Here is a 23,169-nt window from a genome sequence, read left to right as displayed (position 1 = left end):
AAGTTAGATTTAATAGATCTCTGAAAAAAGATTGAATGGAGATATAAAGGAATATACCTTCTTTTCAGCAGAACATGGTCAGGCACAAAAATTGACTATGTAATAGGGCATAAAAATTTCACAACAAAATACAGAAAAGCAGAAATAATAAATATATCTTTTTCAGATTATAATGCAATAAAAATTAAAATCAAGAAAGGTCTATGGAAAGAAAAATTAAAAGTTAATTGGAAATTAAACAATCTAATTCTAAAAAAAGGAGTGTGTCAAGGAACAAATTATAGAAACAATCAAAATTTCATTAAAAAGAATGACAAGGAGATATTTTATTAATAATATTATTATTAACAATCAAAAATTTATGTGATATAACCACAGCAGCACTTAGGGGAAAATTTATATCTCTGAATGCTTACAACAATAAAATAGAGAAAAAAGCAGATTAATGGCTTGGGCATGCAACTAAAAAAAACCAAGTTTTAAAATCCCCAATTAACAACTAAATAGGAAATCATAAAAATTAAAGGAGAAACTAATAAAATTGAAAGTAAGAGAACCATGGAATTACTAAATAATACTAGGAGTTGGTCTTGGCGGGAGCTAATAAAATAGAGTATTGGTTTATTTGATTAAAAAAAGGAAAGAAGAAAATCAAATTACAAGTATCAAAAATGAAAAAGGTGACTTAACCACCAATGAAGAGGAAATTAAAGCCATCATTAGGAGGTATTTTGCCCAATTACATGACAACAAATCTGACAGTCTAGGTGAAATGGATAAATATTTACAAAAATATAAACTGCCCAGATTAACAAAAGAGGAAATAGAATCCTTAAATAATTCCATCTCATGAAAAGAATTTTAAAAAGTTGTCAAAGAACTCTCTAAGAAAAAATCCCCAGGTCCAAATGAATTCACAAATGAATTCTATCAAACATTTAAAGGACAATTAATCCCAATACTATATAAACTATTTGGCAAAATAGGCAAAGAAGGAGTCCTACCAAATTCTGTTTATGACACAAATTTAATGGTAATACCTAAGCCAAGAAGACTTAAAACAGAGAGAAAAATCAGACCAATTTCATTAATGAATATCAATGCAAAAATCATAAATATAATACTAGCAAAGAGACTACAGCAATAGATCACATCACCAGGTGGGATTGATATCAGGAATGTAATGCTGGTTTAATATTAGGAAAATTATCAGTATAATTTACCATATCAACAACAAAACCAACAGAAATCACCTGATTATCTCAATCAATGCAAAAAAAAAAAGCCTTCAACAAAATGCAACACCCATTCCTGTTAAAAGTATAAGAAAAGTACAAGAATAAATGGGCCTTTCCTTAAAATTATGAAGTATCTATCTGAAATCATCAGCAAGTATTATCTTTAAAGGGTACAAGTTAGGAGTCTTCCCAATAAGATCAGAGTAAAGTAAGGATACCCATTAGAACCACTATCATTTAATATTGTTTTAGAAAAGCTAGCTTTGGTTATAATAAAAGAAAAAGAAATCCAAGGAGTTGAAGTAGGCAATGAGAAAAATAAACTATCACTTTGCAGGTGATATGATAATATACTTAGAGAATCCTAGAGAATCAACTTAAAAACCAGTTGAAATAATTAGTAACTTTGGCTAAGTTTCAGGATACAAAATAATCCACATAAATTAGCAGCTTTTCTTATATTACCAACTAAGTGCAGCAATGTAACAGTTAATTTAGTCTCTTGTAATAAAAGTATTATAAATTCATGAGATTTATTAAAGATTATTAGAAATCAAGGATACAAAATAATGAATCACGTGCCATGGCTGATTTAGCAAAATTCAGAACCCCCGCGCTTAGTTTATTCACTACATCCTTGCAATCTCTGAGTATAGGAAGTGAGCTCTTGGGAGGCAGAAAGCCCATTAAATACTCAATTATGTTCTCAGCCAGGTGGAGACCCAGGTGAAAATATAGGGAATTCTGGGAAGTACCAAGGACTTCTGGGGATTAAAGACTGGAGTTCAAATCTCCATTTTTACATTCCCCCCCCTTGATCATTATTGGGAAACCATTTTCCCCAAAAGGATCATAAAAACATAATCAACTTAAAAATTACAATAATTTGAGGATAAGAGGAAAAAAGAACAAAACTAATAATTGCTAGACACACTGACAAAAAAACCAGTTGGGAGCAGTCCCCTTTGGCATGAAAGTATACATACAAATAAATGTTCAATCAATCATACCCAAAGTTCATTCTTGATCTTCTCGTGCAGCTTGTGATCTGGAGGCATCTTCATGGTGTCTTCTCCAAAGAGTTCAGTTTCTGGATTTGGAGAGATAGCATGTTTGTTAACCTAAAATTCTTCTCAAAAGGAATTTAAACTTTGCAATTTAAAATAATAATATTTTTACATTCCCCCCTTGAAGAGGGTGATTGAAAAACACAGGGATCATTTAGGGATGCATGGCTGAGTTATGAGTTATATGAATCAATTGGCAAGAGAAATTAAAAAGACATCAAAAAATCCAAATAAAAAAAGATAATTTCTGGATGAAAATATAGATTATCAAAGTCTTATGTGTAAAAATTCCAAGTAAAGGAAAAGTAAATCTATAACAGGTCCTTGGATCAGGACCCAATTAAAATGATATAAGCAATTAAGCATTTACCCATTCAGTAGCCAGGACTACAGAAAGTTGCTACATTATGAAAGACAGAAAAGGGACTAGATTATAGGAGCCAGGTAGGAGTCACGTTTGTGATACTCGACTATAAGTATTTTTGGAGTGTGGATACAAGAAAGGCCTATGTCTTAACGTATGTTAAGTGTCACAACCTTGAGTCTTCACACTAGGTTCAAGTCTTTTGTATTGGCTTAGAAGTGCATAAATCCTTCCTGTATTGGTTTCTTTGGCCCTGTGCAATGGCTCTTTTGTATATCTTGTCCTGGAATCATACAGAATCCTTAAGTAAAGTCCCATAATTTTTTAAAACAATTAGTGGCATCATTTTTATAGTCTCAAGCTTTGGGGACATGCATTGACATTATAGCAAATATATTTTAAACTTATATTACTGCAAAATCAAAAAAGTTAAAGAAAATCTTAATACTGGTGACATGTGCTTCAAATATAAAAAGGAGAGAAAAAATGAAAAACTGAAATAATATATTGCATATGCAAGAAAAATATAATAAAAGAGTTTTAAATTCAAAAAAATATAGCTTATAATCATTGACACATTGTGTCAGCTAAGTAATATAGAATACAAGGCTTTCTCACCAAAAATGAGATCCATTTCCTCTTCATATCTGCCCATGATCCACTGTGAGTACAAGCAAATGAATTTTGCAAAGTAACAGTTTTTTAATAAAGGATAGTAGTACAAATATGTAGGTATCAATATCCCCAAAATTCTCAATAGCACAATTAATTACAATAACAAACAAAGCCACTATCATATTTCACATGAGTTGCTGTATGGCATTTTAAAAGAAAATGGATACTTGTCACAAGTTTTTACAGACATAGCAAATCATTCAACCTTGGTAAACATATTTAAACAAAGTAAAACTCATTTGGGTCTAGAACATCATCAAGAAATCTAGATATCATTACAAAAAATGTGGCAGAGGAGTCTAGGAAAAACCCAAACCCCTGTACTGTTGATGTTGGGTAAAGTAAGCTGAAGAGTTATAAATGAGAGATGCTCCTCTTTTTGGGAGTGCTCCAGGGATACTATATGCCCTGGGATTAACTTCCCAGCTCCTTGGTATGAAACTATGATGTCCCATTCAATGTGGGAGGTGGGGATTATAATTGTATTTCACTTCAGCTACTAAAATGGACCTTACCTCCTGTTAGGGGCAGGAAAAATGACCAGAGATTGTTAAAAAAAATTCTAAAAATCATGTCTAAAGAACCCTTAAAATCAATTTGAGATATTTAACTCATTAAATTTTCCAAAGGTTATTATACAATTGTAGCAATTTTCTGATGGAGTCCATCTATTCTCTATGTGACAATTTACAAAGTCAAAACAGAAAAACTGCTTTTATATGGGCTTCAGTATAGTTATAGGGGGAAAGCAACAGAATTTAATAGTAGTTAAAACCCAGTACATTAAAATGATTTAGTGTAACAGAATAGTATTGAATACATTAATATATGAACTTAAACCCAACAAGACTAAATCTTAAACAAAACAATCAGTAAAATGCAATATAATACAGAGATTTTTGTAAAACATTGGAGTCTGAAATGCCTTAAAAATATAACCTCCAGTCTCTTTAAAGTTCCTTGGGTTTTTGTTCTTTGTTTTTTTAATTATCCATTTAGATGCCTATTTTCAGAAGGAAGAAGATTGGTAAGGGCTAGGCAATGCGGGTCAAGTGACTTTCCCAGGGTCACACAGCTGGGAAGTGTCTGAGGCCAGATTTTAACCCAGGACCTCCCATCTCTAGGCCTGGCTCTCAATCCACTGAGCCCCTGAGCTGCGTGTTTTTTTGGAATCTCAAATTTTGCCAAAGAATTGCAGGGAGTTGAATTTCCCCACTGAATCTCAGGTGAGATAAATAAAAATATCAATGCAATAGGATATCCTCTGAAAGCAATCATGCTTGTAAGTTCCTGTTTGGAAAAGTCTCTTCCTTCTCCTCTTTCTCCCCCACCTCCCCTGCCCCTTGCCACATGGAGGTTAATCACAGCCTAAGGAAAAATCACCCCCATTTTTACCAGCTGGTTTTTGATCCTGAAGAAATTGGGTCTGCTATCAGCAGCCTTCTGGGTCGGAGGCTAGAATTGCTGGGACGGGAATCAGCTGGGCCAGGTGAGCGAGAGAGAGACCAGGAGCAGGAGCCAGGAGCCGGGGTTAAAATCTGTCCTCAGATACTTCCTGGTGGTGTGACCCTGGAAATTCCATTTAAAATAACTCTAGAAAACATAAAATATTTGGGAATCTATTTGCCAAGACAAACACAGGAATTATATGAACACAATTATAAAACAATTTTCACACAAATAAAGTCAGATATAAACAGCTAGAAAAACATTAATTACTCATGGATAGGCCAAGCCAATATAATAAAAATGACAATCCTACCTAAATTAATTTACTTATTCAGTGCTATACCTATTAAACTACCAAAAAACGTTTTTTTATAAAATTAGAAAAAATTATTACAAAGTTAATCTGAAAGAAAAAAGATCAAGAATATCAAGAGAACTAATGAAAAAAAAAAGAATGTGAAGGATAGAGGCCTAGCAGTACCAGACTTCAGACTGTACTATAAAGCAGTGGTAATCAAAACAATATGGTACTGACTAAGAGATAGAAGATAGAAGGATGGATCAATGGAATAGACCTGGGGCAAATGACAGCAGCAAGATAGTGTTCAATAAACCGAAAGATCCCAGCTTTTGGGACAAGAACTCACTATTTGACTAAAACTGCTAAGATAATTGGAAAATAGTATGGTAGAAACTAGGTATAGACCAATGTCTCACATCCTATACAAAAATGAGATTTTTAAAAAAGGTATATGATTTAGACATAAAAGGTAATATCATTAGTAAATTAGAGGAACATAGAATAGTTTACTTATCATATCTATGGAGAATGGAATAATGTATGATCAAACAAGAAATAGAGAGCATTATGCTTTGGAAAATAAATAATTTAGATTGTACTAAATTTTTAAGGTTTTGTACAAACAAAACCAATGCAACCAAGATTAGAAAGGAAACAACAAATTGAGGAAAAAAATTTTATAACAAATATCTCTAATAAAAATCTCATTTTTCAAATAGGGCTAAAATAACAAAAGGTCAAAGTGACAAATGTTGGAGGGGATGTGGAAAAATGGGAGCATTTATGCACTGTTGGCAGAGCTGTATGAACTGATCCAAACACTTTGGAGAGCAATTTAGAATTACACCCAGAGAGTTATAAAACTATGTATATGACTCATATATTCTTATACAACTCATATACTCTTAGACCAAACAATATCATTGCTGTCTGTTTCCCAAGAAGTTCAAGGAAAGACAAACAGAACCCATATGTTCAAAAAATTTATAGCAGGTCTCTTTGTGGTGGCAAAGAATTGGAAATTAAGGGGATTCCTCTCACTTGAGGAATGGTTAGACAAACTATGGAATATGATTGTAATGAAATATCACTGTACCTTAAAAAACAATTAACAGACTGATTTTTTTAAAACTTAGGAAGAACTACATAAGATAATGAACAGTGAAATGAGTAGAACCAGGAGAATATTATACATAGTTACAGAATTAATCCTGGAAGAATCAACTGTAAATGTTACCTTCAGAAGGTTAACAGAAAGGTGAAATATGAAAGACTTAATTTATATGTAAATACTGACCACCTTGATGTATCTTTTTCTTTTTTAAATCCTTACCTTCCATCTTGGAATCAATACTGTATATTGGTTTCAAGGCAGAAGAGTGGTAAGGGCTAAGCGACTCACCCAGAGTCACACAGGAAGTGTCTGAGGCTAGATTTGAACCCAGGACATCCTGAATCTCTAAACCTAGTTCTCAATCCACTGAGCCACCAAGCTACCCCTCCTTGATGTATCTTTTGTGATGTGAGAAGAGTGAGGAAGTGTTGGGACACTAGTGTAGGATGTATGATATAGATATGAAGAAATGTAAACAAAACTTCTAAATGTGTGGTTTCATCTATGTACTACTTTTTCTTCGTATATGGAAATTTTTTAGTTCAGTTTTGTAAAATTTGGAATTAAAAAAAGATAGAAACCTACATCTTCTTTGAGAAAAAGATATTTAAAAAGTTATTTATACTCAATGCCTCCATTTCATCTACACTCATTCTCCTCTAAACTATCTGGCTTTGAACTTCACCATACAGCTGAAATTACCTACTCCAAAATCACCACTGATATCATAAAAGGTTTTTTTTTTAATTGAATGGAATATACAGAGCAATTATGGAAAGGAAAAATATAACAGACAAAATAAATGGACCTAATTATAAAGATTTTGCATATGAAATGCCAATAACTCCAGAAGGAAAAGAAAAAGAATCAAGTGGAGAGAAAATCTTGCCATAAGTATTCTTTGATGAGGAATTGGAGCAAATTTGTAAAAGTAAAATCTATTCCCCAATAGATAAGTGGTCAAAAGATATGAGTGGTTCTCAAACAGAAGTGACAGAATAATCAACAATCATCTGAAAATTTATTCAAATGATTTAATAATCTGAAAAATATTTTTAAAATTCAGAAATGCCATTTTTACCCTCATTAATTTGGCAACACTGTTTTTAAAATAATGATAAATTCAGTTCTAAAAAGGATATAGAGAAACAGGTGAACTAAGAGATGAGTTTTTTACCTTGTCTTGATCGGAATCAGCTCTTAGCCTCACTTCTCAGTGACTAGGATCAAATCATGAAGTCATGATCATGTGCTGTCTTCCAGATTTCCTTTATGTGCCTTCCCTTGTTAGAATGTAAGCTCCCTGAGGATAGGAATGGATTTTTTTGTCTTGTTTAATAAGCACTTAAATGTCTTATCTCTCACACTGTTGGTGGAGCAATGAATTGATATAATCTTTTTGAAAGGCGAAAGTACTCTTACTTATTGACCTACTAGAGCTATATAACATAGGGATGTTATGGGTGGAGTGGGTGAGAATTCATTACAAATAAACAAAACAGCTAGGGGCTGGAAGGAGAGGGTCAAGTATATAATTCTGCCAGGCTAAAGCCTTGTTCCAGTGGAAGAGTCAAACAGTAGTTTTGATTATGAAACCACTGGCATGTCTTCTAACCTTGTAAATGGTAAATGAAGTGAGAAGAACATGTTGGTTTACTGGAGAGAAAGATAGCTTGATTTCAATAGTGACCTATGGAAAACACCTGCTATTTTCCCACTTGTATCAATTATCTGCTTTGCCCAAAATCTGCCAAGAGCTCCTGATCTCAAATAAAGTCTCCAATCTTCATGTAACTAAACAATTACAAAACAGTATAAAAAATGAGAGTCTCCAGGGTGAGGTAGCCACTTACAAGAATGGAGGCAGTAAGAAGGCTCATTTCTTTAGCCCTTTTAATTTTGTCATGTCAGGCAGAAAAGAATTTGACGCAGCCTCAAGGTAAGAAAACTAACAGAGAAGACCTTGGTGGGCAAATTGATTAACTTCCATTCTCTTGTCTGTAAAAGATGAGAATGTGCTCCTAGATTCTTCCCAGCTATGCCTTGCTATGATTCCAAAACTCTGAGAAGACTTCAGTTTCCTACCTTTCTTTGAAAAAACAAAGGCATAAGCAGAGTTAGTCCCTTTTTGTCAACTGAAAGATGAGTTAGTAAACAATATGATTTCCAAAAAGAGATGTTATTGTAAGTAGTCATGAGAAGTCTTTTTCATCATAAATACTTGGCTTTCTTATAAATTCAATGTGTGGTAGTAGTAAGGTATTTGTGTATGCTTTTGTGTGTGTGTGTGTGTGCGCGCGCGCCATTTCCTTCCTCTTCCCCTTTAATAAATGTAAAAATATTATATATTTTCAACATATAAATTCCAGGGGATAGAAATTAATTTTTAGGCTAAACTAGTTCCTCTACCTCTTTAATTTTTTGCCAAAGGGCATTTTTAAAAATTGAGCTTGGATTCGGCTCATTGTTCCTTATGTTGGGAAGTGGGGTGGAGAGAATGACGATAATTACTGATCAATACAGTGAGCTCTGAACCATTGCCCCAAATCAGGCAAATTGAGCTGCGGTGCCCAACTAGGAGAGATCCAAAAAGCTCTGATCCTGAAACTCAAAGCCAATGAAAGCTGCACCTGGACAATAGAAAGAGCAGAAAACAAAACTGTCAGACTCATCTTTTCCTACTTTCAGTAAGTATTTTAGTCTCCAAACCAATGTCACCTGTTTTCTTCCCTTCTGATGTCTCACTCTGGAGCAAAGAATCAACAAATAAACCCAGGATTTCAGATCATGTAACCAAAATGCAGGGGCAAACCTAGAGAATCTGGCACCAGGCTGGATGTTACTGTTTGGAGACTGGGTGTATTATGATGGGATGGGGTAGGGACGTGTCAGAAAAGAAAGGAGACAAATTATAAAAGGCTGCTGAAACTAAGAAGGATAGGAGTTCCAAGGAAAGATAGGATAACCAGGGGAAAGCAATACAATGTAAAGATGATAATATAACAAATAAATAAGACTTTTAAAAGTGAGGAGAGATGGGGAAGCTAGGTGGATTGAGAGCCAATAGATGGGAGATCCTGGTTTCAAATTGATCTCAGACACTTCCTAGCTGTATTATTCTGGGCATGTTGCTTAACCCTCATTGTCTAGCCCTCACCACAATTCTGCCTTATAATAAATACATAATATTGATTCTAAGATTGAAGGTTAACATTTAGGGGATTTTTTTAAGCAAGGAAAGAAAAGAGGAAAGAGAGAAAACAGAAGGGATCAAAGGTGCTAATAAGGAAGGTTTAGGCAGAGTTATCCCACCTAAATCCTGAGTTATCCTACCTAACCCAGGTCAACTGGTCACATTGCTTGTGAGTGAGGTTACTCTAATCAGTATCTGAAGATATACTTAAAGTAAAGGAGAGGGAAGACTAAAAGGTTGATTAATTCTCATTTATTTTCAAACTAAGTTTTAAAAAGGCACAGGTTCTAAATTCAAGTCTAAGTCAAGGGAAAGAAAGGAAAAAAGAAGCAAGGGCAGTTACTTCCAAAACAACATAGATTGATTTTTAAATCCTCAGGAGCTCACTAAGTACACAATATATAGATTACTAGACCTAAAGGCAGGAGAAACTGGGTTCAAACACCCTCTCTACCTCTTAGTAGCTGTGTAACTATGGATACGACAGCAAACCTCAATTTCCTCATTTATAAAACAGGGAAAATAATATCTGTTGTTCCTACCTCTCGGAGTTGTTGTGAGGCTCAAATGAGAATAAGGTATGTCAAGTTTTTTGCAAACAAAGTGCTATGTAAGTTTTGGCTATGATATAATGTGTAATAAGGGAGAAAATGTGCTCCCCTTCCCCTAAGAAAAGAGAGGTAAGGAGAGAGCAAAAATAATATTAAATTTGTTCATTTCCACAGGGAATTATCAAAGTGGAATCATTTGGTAGCCCTTCACTCTCCCCATTTAAATATATTACCCAAAACAAGAGGACAGGAAGCGCAATCTCAACCCAACAGGCATTTATTAAATGCCAATTATGTGCAAATCATGCTGCTTGATGCTAGAGATATGAAAAACAAAAATGGAAACAACAAATTGTCATATGTATATATTTTTGACAATTTGTTGTTTCCATATATATGTATATATCTGTGTACATATATGTATGTATATATGTATGTGTGTATATGAAATAATTCAAGGAAGAAGAGAGGTCTAACTGCTAAAGGTAGAAGAAAGACTCCCTGTGGAAAAAAGACTCCCTGTGAGCTCTACCTAGAAGGAAACTTAGAATTCCAAGAAGTAAAGATGGAGAGTACTTTCCTCTATGCAAGGACTTGTAGGGAGGAGATAAATGACTGTCCTAGAGATGCAAAAATAGACTGGTTTGTATGGAACATAAAAATCAGGAAGGGAAATGATATGAAATTAGACTGGAAAGGTAGGTTGGAGATAAATTATAAAGGACTTTAAATGCCAAGCTAAAGACAAGATCAGAATGTAACAACAAAAGGAAGTTTAGAAAGCCAAAATTTAGACTTAAATTTCTTAGATAATCAAGTATCTTTGGAAGTCAGTTCTAAAATTCTAAATTCATTGAGAATTTATGTTTTTAATCTCATCAAAAATTCAGCAATCATATATTTACAATAGATTCTTCCACTTTCTTCCATTGTAGTCCAAGTCCTCATCACCCCATGTCTTAATTAGTGCTGTAGCCTGCTAGTAGGTCTCTTGCCTCATCTCTCCACTCTAATCCAGCTTCTATTCAACCACTGATTTTCCTAAAGCATAGTCTGATCATGTCAGCTCCTTTACTCAGTAAACTTTGATGGCTCCTTGTCACCTCTAGAATCAAACACAAAATGCTCTGCTTGACATCATTCAAAACTTTATTTAACTTCCCCCCCCCCAACCTTTCCATTCTTCCTATACCTTACTTGGATAATCTTCCAGCCAGGAACATTGGCCTCTGGGCAATTCCATTGAAAGGCATCAGTCACTTGGCTCCAAGAATTCTCCCTGGTTGTCCCCTATGCCTGGTACTTGCTTTGTCCTCCTCCTTAATTACTGACCTCCATGGCCTCCTTTAAATCCCAACTAAAGTCCCACCTCTTACAGGAAGCCTTCCCCAAACACTCTTAAATCTAGGGTCTCCCCTTGGTTAATTATTTCCTATTTATCCTGGAAATAATTTGCTTTACATGTATTTGTTTGCACTTTGCCTTCCCCATTTGATTGTAAACTCCTTGAGGGCAGAGACTGTCTTTTGCCTCTTTTTCTATCCCCAGTGCTTAGCAGAATATCCAGCACATAATAAGCATTTAACGAATGTTTATTGAGTGATTTATTGAGGGCTCTGTTCCACCTCAGCTACTTACTCCTTCCATGAAGTTGAGCAAGTTGCTTAAACCTCTCTAAGCCTCATTTAGGAAAGAAAGTGATTAGTTGATCTCTAAGTTCCTTTCAAACTTTAAGTCCTTTGATGCAAAGATAAACACAAAACTTGTCCCTGTCCCCCAAGTGTTTACAATGTACTTGGGAGAGAGAAGACATATCAACAGATACTTATAACATCAGAGTATGGGTACCTAGAAGAGTTTAAAAACAAATTACTCTGAAAAACCTTAAGAGTGAGAGATTCCTTCCATCTCAGCAGATCAAGGAAGTCTCTGTAATGACACCTTGATTCAGCTGTAAAGGGCAAGTTCGACTTCAATAAACAGTGGTGAAGAAAAAGGCTTCCTGGTTTGGAGGATAACATGAGTAAAGATATAGAGCCACAAAGGAGCAAAGAATGGTTTGGAAAATGGCAAGTAGACTAGCTTTACAAGTAGCGTAAAGGAGAGGGAATAATACAAGAAAAAGCTGGTAAAGTTGTGCCACCAGATTGGAGCAAGGCTTAAATGCTGCTCTTAGGGCATAACCCAGTAGGCAATGGTAAAACATGGAAGGTTTGGGAGAAAAGAGTGACAGTATCAGAGCTGGTCCTATATTGTTCTGGATGACAGTACATTATACATTTTGGATCGGGGAAAGGGTAGATGCAGGAAAGACCAATTGGGAGGATATTACAATGGTGGGATCAAGATATAAGTGAGATGGTAATACATGTATAATGCAGATCAAATGGCTTACCATCCCTGAGACAGGGAGGGGAGTAAGGGAGAGAGGCAATCTAGATCTTATATTTTTGGAAAAGATGTTGAAAATCCTTATTACATGTAATTGGGAAAATAAAATATAATTGAATAAAATTATAAAAAAGATATAAACAAGGAGTTTGTGCATATTATATGTAAGATGTGTTATTTCTTCCTTCAGAGTATATACCCTATCAATGCCCAATTATTTCACAAGTGTTTTTTGCCCACAGACTTGACCCAAATGCGAGTTGTGAAATTGAAAACATAAAAGTTTATGATGGTGCCAGCACTAATTTGCCTCTTCTTGGAAAAGTCTGCAGTAAAGTCGACTATGTCCCAGTATTTGAATCATCATCTAATAGCCTGACATTTCAGATATCCACCAGCTCTTCAGTAATTCAAAGAAGTGTCTTTGTGTTCTATTACTTCTTTTCCCCGGAAATACGTAAGTTGGTGTTTATTCTAATGAGAGAAACTTGAAGAAAGATACCGGTAAAGTTTAAAAAGACCCTGAGCACAATGCCCAGAAGTTTCAAGCTAGAGAGTTCTCAAATATGGCTGGAAAACTGGTGGAAAGATAGAAATTCTTGGAGTTTGTAGTCTGGTTCAAGTCCTGCCTTTGCCAATTACTGGATCTTTGATCTTGGACAAGGCCCTTTACCTTTATTAGGGTTCAGGCTCCACATGTGTAAAAGCATAAAGACATTAATTTAGTGTAATAGTGTTTTCAAATGATATATAACCTACATCAAATGCTTATGTTATCTAATACAAACTATTATTGATAGTATAAAATTCAAATCCGGATGCCAGGGAGCTGAGACAAATCAGATTTTCTATTTCATAACCTGACTAGAGATCCCACAAGGATGTAAGGGAACCAGACAACTCAAGATTACACTAGTGGTGGGGCCACAGTCAAATCTTTTCATCTTTCTGTAGAAAGGGAATAATAATTCTTTTATAATCTAACTTCATCCTAGTCAAGGTGCCCTAATAGTAAGGCTGGTTAATATTTGACAAAGAGACTGACCTTGCTTGCACCTGCATTAATGGATTTAAATTTTACTTTGTTGTTTCAGAGATTAATAACTGTGGAGGCTACCTTGATGCTTTTGGGGGCTCCTTTACCAGCCCTAATTATCCAAAGCCACACCCAGAGTTTGCTTATTGTGTGTGGCATATACGAGTTGATAAGGGATACCAAATTAATATAGACTTCAAAGAGATTTTGTAAGTATTATATCCTGCTCAACTTACATGTCATTGTAGTTATGCAAAATGCAGTAAATTTTAAGTTTCTTCTGTAAAAAGAAGAGTGGATTCTTTTGATAATCTGATAACAGGATTATATTTTCAAGGAATTACAATAAAAGGAAAATTAATGATATGTGTGTATATGCACATATAAATAATATTACCAAGATCTATATTTAAAGAGTTGGGTTTGGAGTCAATATCTAAATTTGAATTCTAAGAGGAAGTGTGATCTGAATGACCTGAGGTAAATTCATTTATCCTCTATGGATCTTAATTTTGTCTTCTATAAAATGAAGAGGTCAGACTAAGTGATCTCTAAACCTCCTTCTAGATCTACAGTTATGATCCTGTGAGCTTATGAGTCTAGTTTTAAAAATTCAGAAACCATCATCATTGGCAAGCAGCATAACAAGGGAAGGAATACTGGACCCAGAGGCAGAAAACTAATTTATTTAGCTCCTAGCTTTGAAGCTTACCAGTTATGGGTCCACAAGGAAAGCCACCTTCAACTCTGAATCTCAAGCTTTCTCCTTATGAGGAAGATAACAATGCTTGGATTTCTAACTGCTATAGAAAAGTCCTTTGTAAATCAGAAAGTGATTATGTTAGTGTGAATTACTGTCATTTACTTTTTAAAAAATAAATCACCATTGCAGAAACATTTTAATCACCTGAGCTTTTTAGGTGTCAGACAGGATTGTACAATCAACATTTGTTTGTATTTTGAAATCTATTCATCACATTTCCCTGATTCTCTAGCTTAGAAATAGATGACAACTGCAGATTTGATTTTATTGCTGTTTATGATGGACCCTCCACAAATTCTGGCTTACTTGGAAAAGTATGTGGTCGGATCACAGCCACTTTTCAGTCTTCTTCAAACATCATGACAGTTGTGCTCTCTACGGATTATGCCAATTCTTATCGTGGCTTCTCCGCTTCTTATGCTCCAGTTTATGAAAAAGAGGTCAACAGCAGTAAGTCACAGTCCTTGTTCCCTTATTGGTTTTGAGCAATATTAAGGGCTGCATGAAATTATTCCTTCAATAAGCTATTTACTAAGTGCATAATACATACATTGCAATAGACTTGGCATTGGGATAAATTAAAAGATCATTAATGAATTTTTCTTGACTTCATGTTCTAGAATCAAATGTTTTACGCTTAATTGCTTGTGATTTTTCCACTGTTCTCACACCAAAAATACAAGGCCTCATTTCAAGCTCTAGAGCAGGGGTTCTTAACCTGTTTATTGTCATGGCTTCTTTGGCAAACTGGTCAAGATTCTGGGTCTGTTCTAAGTGATGTTAATGGTATAAAATCAGAAATGGCATTATAAAAGGAAACAATTACACTGAAATACAGTTGTCAACAAGATTTTTAGAAACCCACAGATCCCAGGTCTCCTAAAGAGAACCTAAGATCTCCTAAAAGTTTGGGAGCTGAATGTCTCTTTAGTCATCTTCCTAAATGTGGATAATACAAATCAATAGTTCCCATCCTTCAGCAGTGGGAGAAGCAAATGGGATTGGGAGAAAATAAAACTCCCCACTTTGTGGTCCAACTAAATCTCTAAAAATTAGTTACGTCCCATTTTTAGTATCTTATAAGTCAAATTGAACTGAATGTCAATAAGCAGTGTCTAATCCGGGGATTTATTGTTAGTGAATTTGGAATAAGCAGTAATCTATTCTATAATTAATAAATTTTAAAATCTCAAACATAAAAAACTTTTACTTTCCATTTTAGAATCATTACTGCAGTAAGGGTTAGGCAATGGGGGTTAAGTGACTTTCCCAAAGTCACACATCCAGTAAGAGTTTGAGTCCAGATTTGTACCCAGGACATCCTGTCACTAAAAACCTGGCTTTCAATCCCCAGAGTCACCCAGTTGCCCCCATAGTAAGGCATTTCTGATATAACTCAGGTTTCTGAAAGCCAAGTCCTTTAAGTACAACTTTAGTATTTCTCTATGACTTAAAAGTAGAGAAGGTTACAATGAAAAATATTGGTCTTACAGACCCTAAGGTGCAACCTAAATTCTTAGGCATAGAGAGAATGCTCGTTCCATCTCTGTTACTCACAATTTGAAGCAAAATACCTTTCAGCAATTCAGTTCCAAAGCTATTCCTTTATGACAGAGCTTCATGAAAACCAGCAGGCTTCAACTAGCATAAAGCATGACTGTATCCTCTTTTAATTGACAGCATCCTTGACTTGCTCTTCTGATCAAATGACAGCTATCATAAGTAAATCCTTTCTGGAGTCCCTTCACTATAATGAAGACAACTTACAACTGATTGATCCGCTTTGCAGACCAAGAGTGTCAAATGTTTTGGAATTTCCTATCCCTTTGAATAAATGTGGTACAATTAAACAGGTAAACAATGACAATGATGTATACTAATGAGTTTAAGAAATATCCAAGTAGATGCATGTGCCATCAATGAAATTGAATAATTGAAGGATGTTTTATTATCATTCCCTTAAGTTTAATATTTATATACATGATCCAAAACTGATTAAACATTAGGGGACCCAAAGTTTAACAGTCGAGTAGTTATTTATACATTTAATGTTGGCAGCATCTTATAAATTTAGAATATATTTGCTCAGAAAAGTTCAAAGTACTTTCTACCATATTATCATTTATCTTTCATCCAAAATTATAAAACAAAATGATAAAGGTATTGTCTTATTCATTCAGATACCAGTAAACAGTGGAGTTACAAAGACAAAAATAGAACAATCCCTGATCACAAAGAGCTTACCTTTGTAAGAGGAAACAACACGTGGATAAATAAGTCAATATTTAAAGTATAGACAAAATTTTAGGGAAAGATCATTAACTTGGTCAACTAAGACTTTATGAAAGATATGGTATTTATAACAGGGTCTATAAATGTGTAAAAAGAGGGGAAAAGGAAATGAGCATTTATTAAGCACCTACTGTGTGCTGTGCTAAGAGCTTTACAAATATTCTCACATGATCCTTACTCATAAAAACACAAGAGGAAGGTGTATTATTCTCCCCATTTTACCCTTGAGGAAACTAAGGCAAACCAAAATTAGGTGACTTACCTGGGGTCAGAGAGTTAAGCCATTTATTTACTCAGTGGTGTTGGCATAGAAAGAATGCTAGACTGAGAGTAAGAAGTTAGGAGGTTCAGGTTTAGCTTTGCCACTATTATATTCCCATAACCAAATCACTTGACTTGTCTGAATCAGTTTATTCATTTGTAAAATGGACCTAAGTACCATCTGCCAAATGTACCTAATATGGCTGTGAGGTTTATTTATGATAATGGACTTGAAAAGTCTCTATTCATGTAAAATGACAGACAAATAGAAGTAGACTTACTAAAATGACTTGGCCAAGATAACATGACTGGCATCAGAATTTAGAAATGAGAGTCCAGAGTTCTTAAAATTTTCTCTCCTCTAGCAGAGTGTGAGCTTTTGGGGGCTAAACACAGGAAAAAAAAACAACTAAACTACTCAAACAGGGGGAACAGGAAGAATTATATTAGAGACAGCAAAAAAGAATCAGATTAATTGGTGCTAGAACAAAGTATAGCCATGATGGTATCAATGTTTATGTGACAAAGATAACAGACCTATGGAACTAGAAAGATCCTACAGGGCTACAATTAGATTACCTAGGAAGCGTTTCTTTGTTGTTCACTGTGTATAACAGAAATATGCTACAGTATTCCCTGATCAAATTAGGAATACAGTTATATCCAACAAAGAACACTAAAATTCATTATTCTGTTTAGCCTATTTAATTCTTTGATGTTATTTTTTCTAATTGTCCCATTATTTTCAGATGCAAAAAAAAGCTTATAGTGCAATGTTAAACTTACAAAATTTTTTATCCAAGGTTTAAAGTGGGTTGCATCTACTTCCAGAAATTTTTTGAGCCTATGTCTGAATTAGTGTTGAAATTGCTACATAAAATGTTATTTGCATCTGGTCCTCCAGGTTGAAGATCATACAATTACTTATACAAATATTATCAGCATTACTAACTCCACCAGTTCTGCAGTGATCACTCGTCAGAAACATCTCCAGATTATTCTGAAATGTGAGATGGAAAACAATTCCACTGTAGAAATTATGTATATAACAGAAGATGATATAATTAAAAACATAAGTGCCTTGGGGAAATATAATGTGAGCATGGCACTTTATGAGTCAGAATCCTTCAACAATCCTTTACTCAACTCACCATACTATGTGGAACTGAACCAAACACTCTTTGTTCAAGTCAGTCTTCATGTACTAGATCCAAATCTAGTGGTGTTTCTTGATACCTGTACAGCATCTCCCACATCTGACTTTGCCTCACCAACATATGATCTAATCAGGAGTGGGTATGTATTTACTCAATCATATTTATCTATAGCATTATTTCTTAAAATTTTAGGGTTTTTTTTTACATTACATACATTTTCCAAATGTCTCATCCTCTCTCCTACTTTCAGAGAGCCCACATAACTTAAAATTTTTAAAAATCAGCAAAGCTGACTAGCTAATCATGACATCAAAAAAAAAAAAGGCTGTGATGGCATGCAGTGTTTCACAGTACAAGGAATACATTTTCACATCTCTTTACTTTGAAGTCAAGTTTGGTCAATATAATTTTGTTACAGCAACAAAATTAAAAATGAGTACTATAAAATTATAATACCCAACAAAAGAACATTTTTCTTATAAACCAGAAATATTTTAATAAATTATTAGTGTATACTAACCAAAAAAAAAAGTTTACAGTATAACTCATTGATGTGAACCTGGAAGGTTAAAGAAATTGAATAAGAAATTCTTCTGATCTAAACATTTTCTTGTGTTAAAAATGTGGGATTAACAATTTTTAATCATATACTTTTATATAATATGGTTAACAATATCTAAAAGGTCACTCACAAGATAAAATATGTTCAGTGAAATCCTTTATTCTTTAGAACTTGGGGATCTAAAAACAGGCTTTTTGTTTTTTGGTTGTTTTTTTTTTAATAACCCTTACCTTCCTTCTTGGAGTCAATACTGTGTATTGGCTCCAAGGCAGAAGAGTGGTAAAGAGGCTAGGCAATGGGGATCAAGTGACTTGCCCAGGGTCACACAGCTGGGAAGTGTCTGAGGCCATAAACACAGGATTGTTGCTAGTGAAAATAAATTTGTTTTTAGGATTGCTTTATGCTAATTTAACTTCAGTTTTTCTTCTAAATTCCTGTGTATTTTCACCATAAACCCAGGAATTAGTTTAAACGCTTGCCAATCTCTGAAAATAGTCCATCCCTTCAATATATTATTCTATTAGCATTTCTCCACAAAGTATTACCCTGATGCTTCAGACATGGAGGTGATCCTGTGTTCTCAAAGGCCATGGCACTGGAACTTGAAAACGCTCATAGGTTTTAATGTACTAGAAGTTTCAAGTAAGGACACAGTAATATTTCATCTGCATTCTGGGTACAAGTCTGTTCAGATATGAAGAGGCATATAGGCTGACTACTTGGTGATGAATTATTTGATTCATGACAATCCACAAAAGAAAATACAAAATACAAAATGACTTTCTGTACTGTGTAGCCCCTTGCTGCTTCTGTAGTTACCATGACCAAATGGGGGAAAAAGGGGGCAGACAGCACTTAGATCTTGTATTAACTTTTCTGTGGGTTCTCAAAATGGAAGATTCTAGCCAGTGACCAGTATATAGAAATATAACTTAAGAAACTGAATCATGTCAATTTTGACATTCTTACTACAAATGAAACAAAAAACAAAAGGAAGATATAGTTATGGGTTTTTCTAAGAGGCAAATAAAGGAGATGACAGTTGGTTTTCTCATGCATCTTCAAAGGAAGCAAGAAATATTTCATGGGATAGTTTATCATCTCATATTGTAACACTCATAAGTATTTGCAAAAAAGATCACCTTAAAAATAAGGTTCACCTTGAGTGTCAAGATTTTGTTATATATTGTGGGGAGGTAGAGGTCTACAAAGAATTCAAAAGAACTTTCCAAATTACATCAACATGTGCTTTGTTATTTGGTGACTTAAATATAACATACGACAAAATTTAAATGATTCTATCTTAAATAAGCCATTTGCATACTGTAGGACCAAACTTGTTAGAAAAAAGAACAAAATAATAAATTGAAGAATATGAATACAAGATATGCATTTTAAAGGCCTCCAGACCTATTTAAACAAGCTGTTGATGCCCCACAAATGGGAAATGGGTAGTAGAAAAGGCACTGACAGACTAACCATTTCCAAAAGAAGTTGGTGTAAATCAATCATGACCACAAGGATTCAAAAAAAGTCTGCAGCTCGGTTGAGTAATAAACATTTGACTACCTTAGAAAGTAGCCTATAAAAACTTTCAGAGAATGATGAAGGGCATGAGTAGTATTTTGACTCATAAAATGACAAACTCAATAGGGAAATATAATTTAAAGTACACTTGACAAGAGTCTGGACTAAGCAATCATCTCATTGAGGAATGAAACTGGATAGGTAGAAATGAGGAAAAAAAAAGATATTTTTTAACAAAATGTTTTCCCAACAAAGAAAGTTGACTTGACATTGGACTCTAACATTCCCAGATGCACTGTATGAGGAAATAAAAATGGAACTGAAAAAAACATATTTTAATCAACTACACTAGATCAAACGGACCCACAATCCACTGGACAAGAAGCATTTATTAAGTGCCCACTACAGGCAAGGCACTGGGCTAAACATACAGTTTGTGTTGGAAGCAGCAGTATGAGGACACTAAAGGACTAATTTTCAGTTATCTGAAAAAGAGAAGGAGCACAAAGGAAGTTGGATGACACACATTTAAAAATACTACCATCATGGAAGGATGGGATGCTTTCCTCCTAGAAGTGACAATTTCAGAGTGCACCTGCCATGTTTTTGTTCATTCCTCTTGTTTGACTAACAGACACAAGGGAAAAGATAGGGGCTGAGAATCTTCTCTGTATGGAGTTTATAAAATTCCAGAGCTGAAAAAGACCTTGTTTAAACTCAGGACTTTGATTTATCATATTAGCATTCTGACAAATAGCTAATTAATGCAAACTTGTTATTCTTATTTGTTTGTTTAATTCTACTTTCCCAAATCTTATTTTACTTGGGAAGAGGTCTTCAACCAGGCCAATGAAAAAATGTTGTCATCTGTACCCAATATTTAGGTTCAGCTAATGTTTAGTTTCTCTACAAATTCTGTTACAGATGTAGTAAAGATGATACTTGTAAGATCTATCCCCCTTCTGGGCATTATGGAAGATTTCAATTCAGTGCTTTTAAGTTCTTGAGAAGCCTTGGATCTGTTTATCTCCAATGTAAAGTCTGGATTTGTGAAAGTAATGACACTCAATCTAGATGTAATCAAGGCTGTATCTCTAGAAGAAAACGAGATATTTCATCATATAAATGGAAGACAGAATCAATCATTGGTCCTATTCGTCTGAAGACAGATCACACTGAAAGTAGCAATTTAGGTAAGCAATATGCTATTTACAAACTAGGGAATCAAAAAGTTAAAAAAAAAATTCAAGTTTTGTCACTCTTAGGGCACATAAATGTCAACCTTAGATTTTATAAGAAATATTTTGGCAAAGTTCTCAATGAGTTACCTGTGCTTTTATTTTCAAAATATCAGTATTCTAAAATTTTCTCTATTTGCTAATTACTAACAAATATAGCAGAACATTTTAAAGTATTTTATACATAGCTCTATTACAATGACTCTATGATTTAAATTTGTAGTATTCCACTTGCTTATTTAAGGAGTAGAGATATATACCTGTGTCCTTAAAGACTCTGCTAGTGGAGCTTAAAAGTTCTGGCAAGTTCTATCAAACCAAAAAGAAAAAAAGCTTTGGCTAAATCCTCTAAGGGTTAACTTCATACTCTGCTCCAAATCATCTAGGAATAAGAACCTGTGAGGCCTTGAAATAGTGGTTTGAGCTTTTTTTAAAAGAAAAAAAAAACTATCTTTGAAGATAAAATTGTGATGTCATTAAAAGCCATGGAAAAAATAATTTATATAGGAATGAGCTTGGCATATCACTGTGGTGAAAAAAGTACACTAGATTTGGAGGCTAATCCCAAAGCTGATACTTAGTTATGTTTGACCAGTTATCTCATCTGTGAAATGAAGAGAGCAGTCCATGTTCCATCTATCTTTGAGAACTGCTCCAAAAACCAAAGTAATGTACGTAAGAATCATTTGTAATATGAAGTGTTAAATAACCTAAATTACAAATGGTATACGTTATTCCTACTTACAAAAGTTCATGGTTTCTGTTAGCAATCAACTTATTATTTTGCTAAATTTTCAAATATACACCACAGAATACATTAAGAACATATTCACCAGAAATATTTTAATCATTTGTTTGTAAAAATTATTTGATATTGGTTTGAAATTAAAATTAGGTATAGAAATTGTCTGTGGAAAGACATTATCCAGTTTGAATTTCAAAGAAAGCCACGTTAATCGGGTAAATGCTTATGATATAGATTTTGTTACCATTAAAGAAGACTGTCCTCATTTCAAAATTATGTTTGAATTCCAGGAGTCAAATATCCCAGCTGATTTCAGAGCTCAATTAATCCTATATGGAAAAACTTCATTCTAAAATTTCAAAATGACAAACTCAATGCACTATTTGGAATTGAAGTATTAACAGAAATTTAATTTTCAAATTTGTTCATGGTTCTTCCTCTATTTATACTAATTGCCATCATCATATATGTGTATATGTATTTGTGTGACTACATATGGATAGATATACACACACACACACACACACACACATATATATATATATATTTTTTTTTTTTAGTTGTTTTCAGTCATGCCCAAATTTTCATGTCCCCATTTGAGGTTTTCTTGGCAAACATATTAGAATGGTGTGCCATTTCCTTCCCAGCTCATTTTAGACAGGGAAATTAAATGACTTGCCCAGATCACAATGCTACTAAGTTTCTGAGGCCAGATTTGAATGTGGGGAAGACAAGTCTTCCTGACTCCAAGCCCAGCACTCTTATTCACTGCACGCCATCTAGCTGCCCTCTACATATGGATGTTTTGTGTGTGTTTGTGTGTGTGTGTGTGTGTGTGTGTGTGCATGCACGCCAAAGATTTATGTACTGTCATCCTTACTAGAAAAATTCTAACTCTACTATGAATATACTATGCCCAAAAAACCTTTCTTTTTCTGCATCTAATGTCTTTTTTCTAATTAAAGAATTTCAGAATCAAGTCCATGCAGAAGAAAATCAATGGGTCCAGCCTTTCAGCAGTTTACATCTTCTTTCCTTTATGATCCTGACTCTGAATGTGGTGATTGTGGCAGCAATGCTAGTGAGACAGTACAGAAATCGTGTAACAGAATACCAATATCAGAAGCTACAGAGTTAATAACAGAAGTATCCAGCCTAAAATGAGAAACATTTCACTAAAACATCTAATAAAATGTAGTTTTAGGACTGGACAGTTTATGAAATACCAAGAATTTACAAAATAAA

General features: G+C 34.2%; 1 protein-coding gene across 1 annotated transcript; it reads left to right on the top strand.

Annotated features, from left to right (window-relative positions):
* Nucleotides 1–8,065: 8,065 nt before the first annotated feature.
* Nucleotides 8,066–23,145, top strand: CUZD1 (CUB and zona pellucida like domains 1). The gene is made up of 9 exons (XM_007478858.3): nt 8,066–8,147; nt 8,760–8,895; nt 12,586–12,800; nt 13,438–13,588; nt 14,375–14,592; nt 15,823–15,995; nt 17,600–17,991; nt 20,866–21,134; nt 22,890–23,145. Exons 1-9 carry the CDS (start codon nt 8,066–8,068, stop codon nt 23,060–23,062), a joined length of 1,809 nt encoding a protein of 602 aa, XP_007478920.2. The 3' UTR covers nt 23,063–23,145.
* The last annotated feature ends 24 nt before the right edge of the window (nt 23,146–23,169 follow it).

This window comes from Monodelphis domestica, chromosome 1 (assembly GCF_027887165.1).
Source record: "Monodelphis domestica isolate mMonDom1 chromosome 1, mMonDom1.pri, whole genome shotgun sequence".
In the NCBI taxonomy this organism is placed as follows: Eukaryota; Metazoa; Chordata; class Mammalia; order Didelphimorphia; family Didelphidae; genus Monodelphis; species Monodelphis domestica.
Note: the sequence above shows the minus strand (reverse complement) of the source record. Positions and strands in the feature narration are given on the sequence as shown.

Coding starts and splice junctions, on each gene's coding strand:
- CUZD1 (XM_007478858.3), top strand. CDS start 8,066: ATGGAGGCAGTAAGAAGGCTCATTTCTTTAGCCCTTTTAATTTTGTCA. Junction 15,996..17,599: donor AATGTGGTACAATTAAACAG/GTAAACAATGAC, acceptor CTGGTCCTCCAG/GTTGAAGATCATACAATTAC. Junction 17,992..20,865: donor TATGATCTAATCAGGAGTGG/GTATGTATTTAC, acceptor ATTCTGTTACAG/ATGTAGTAAAGATGATACTT.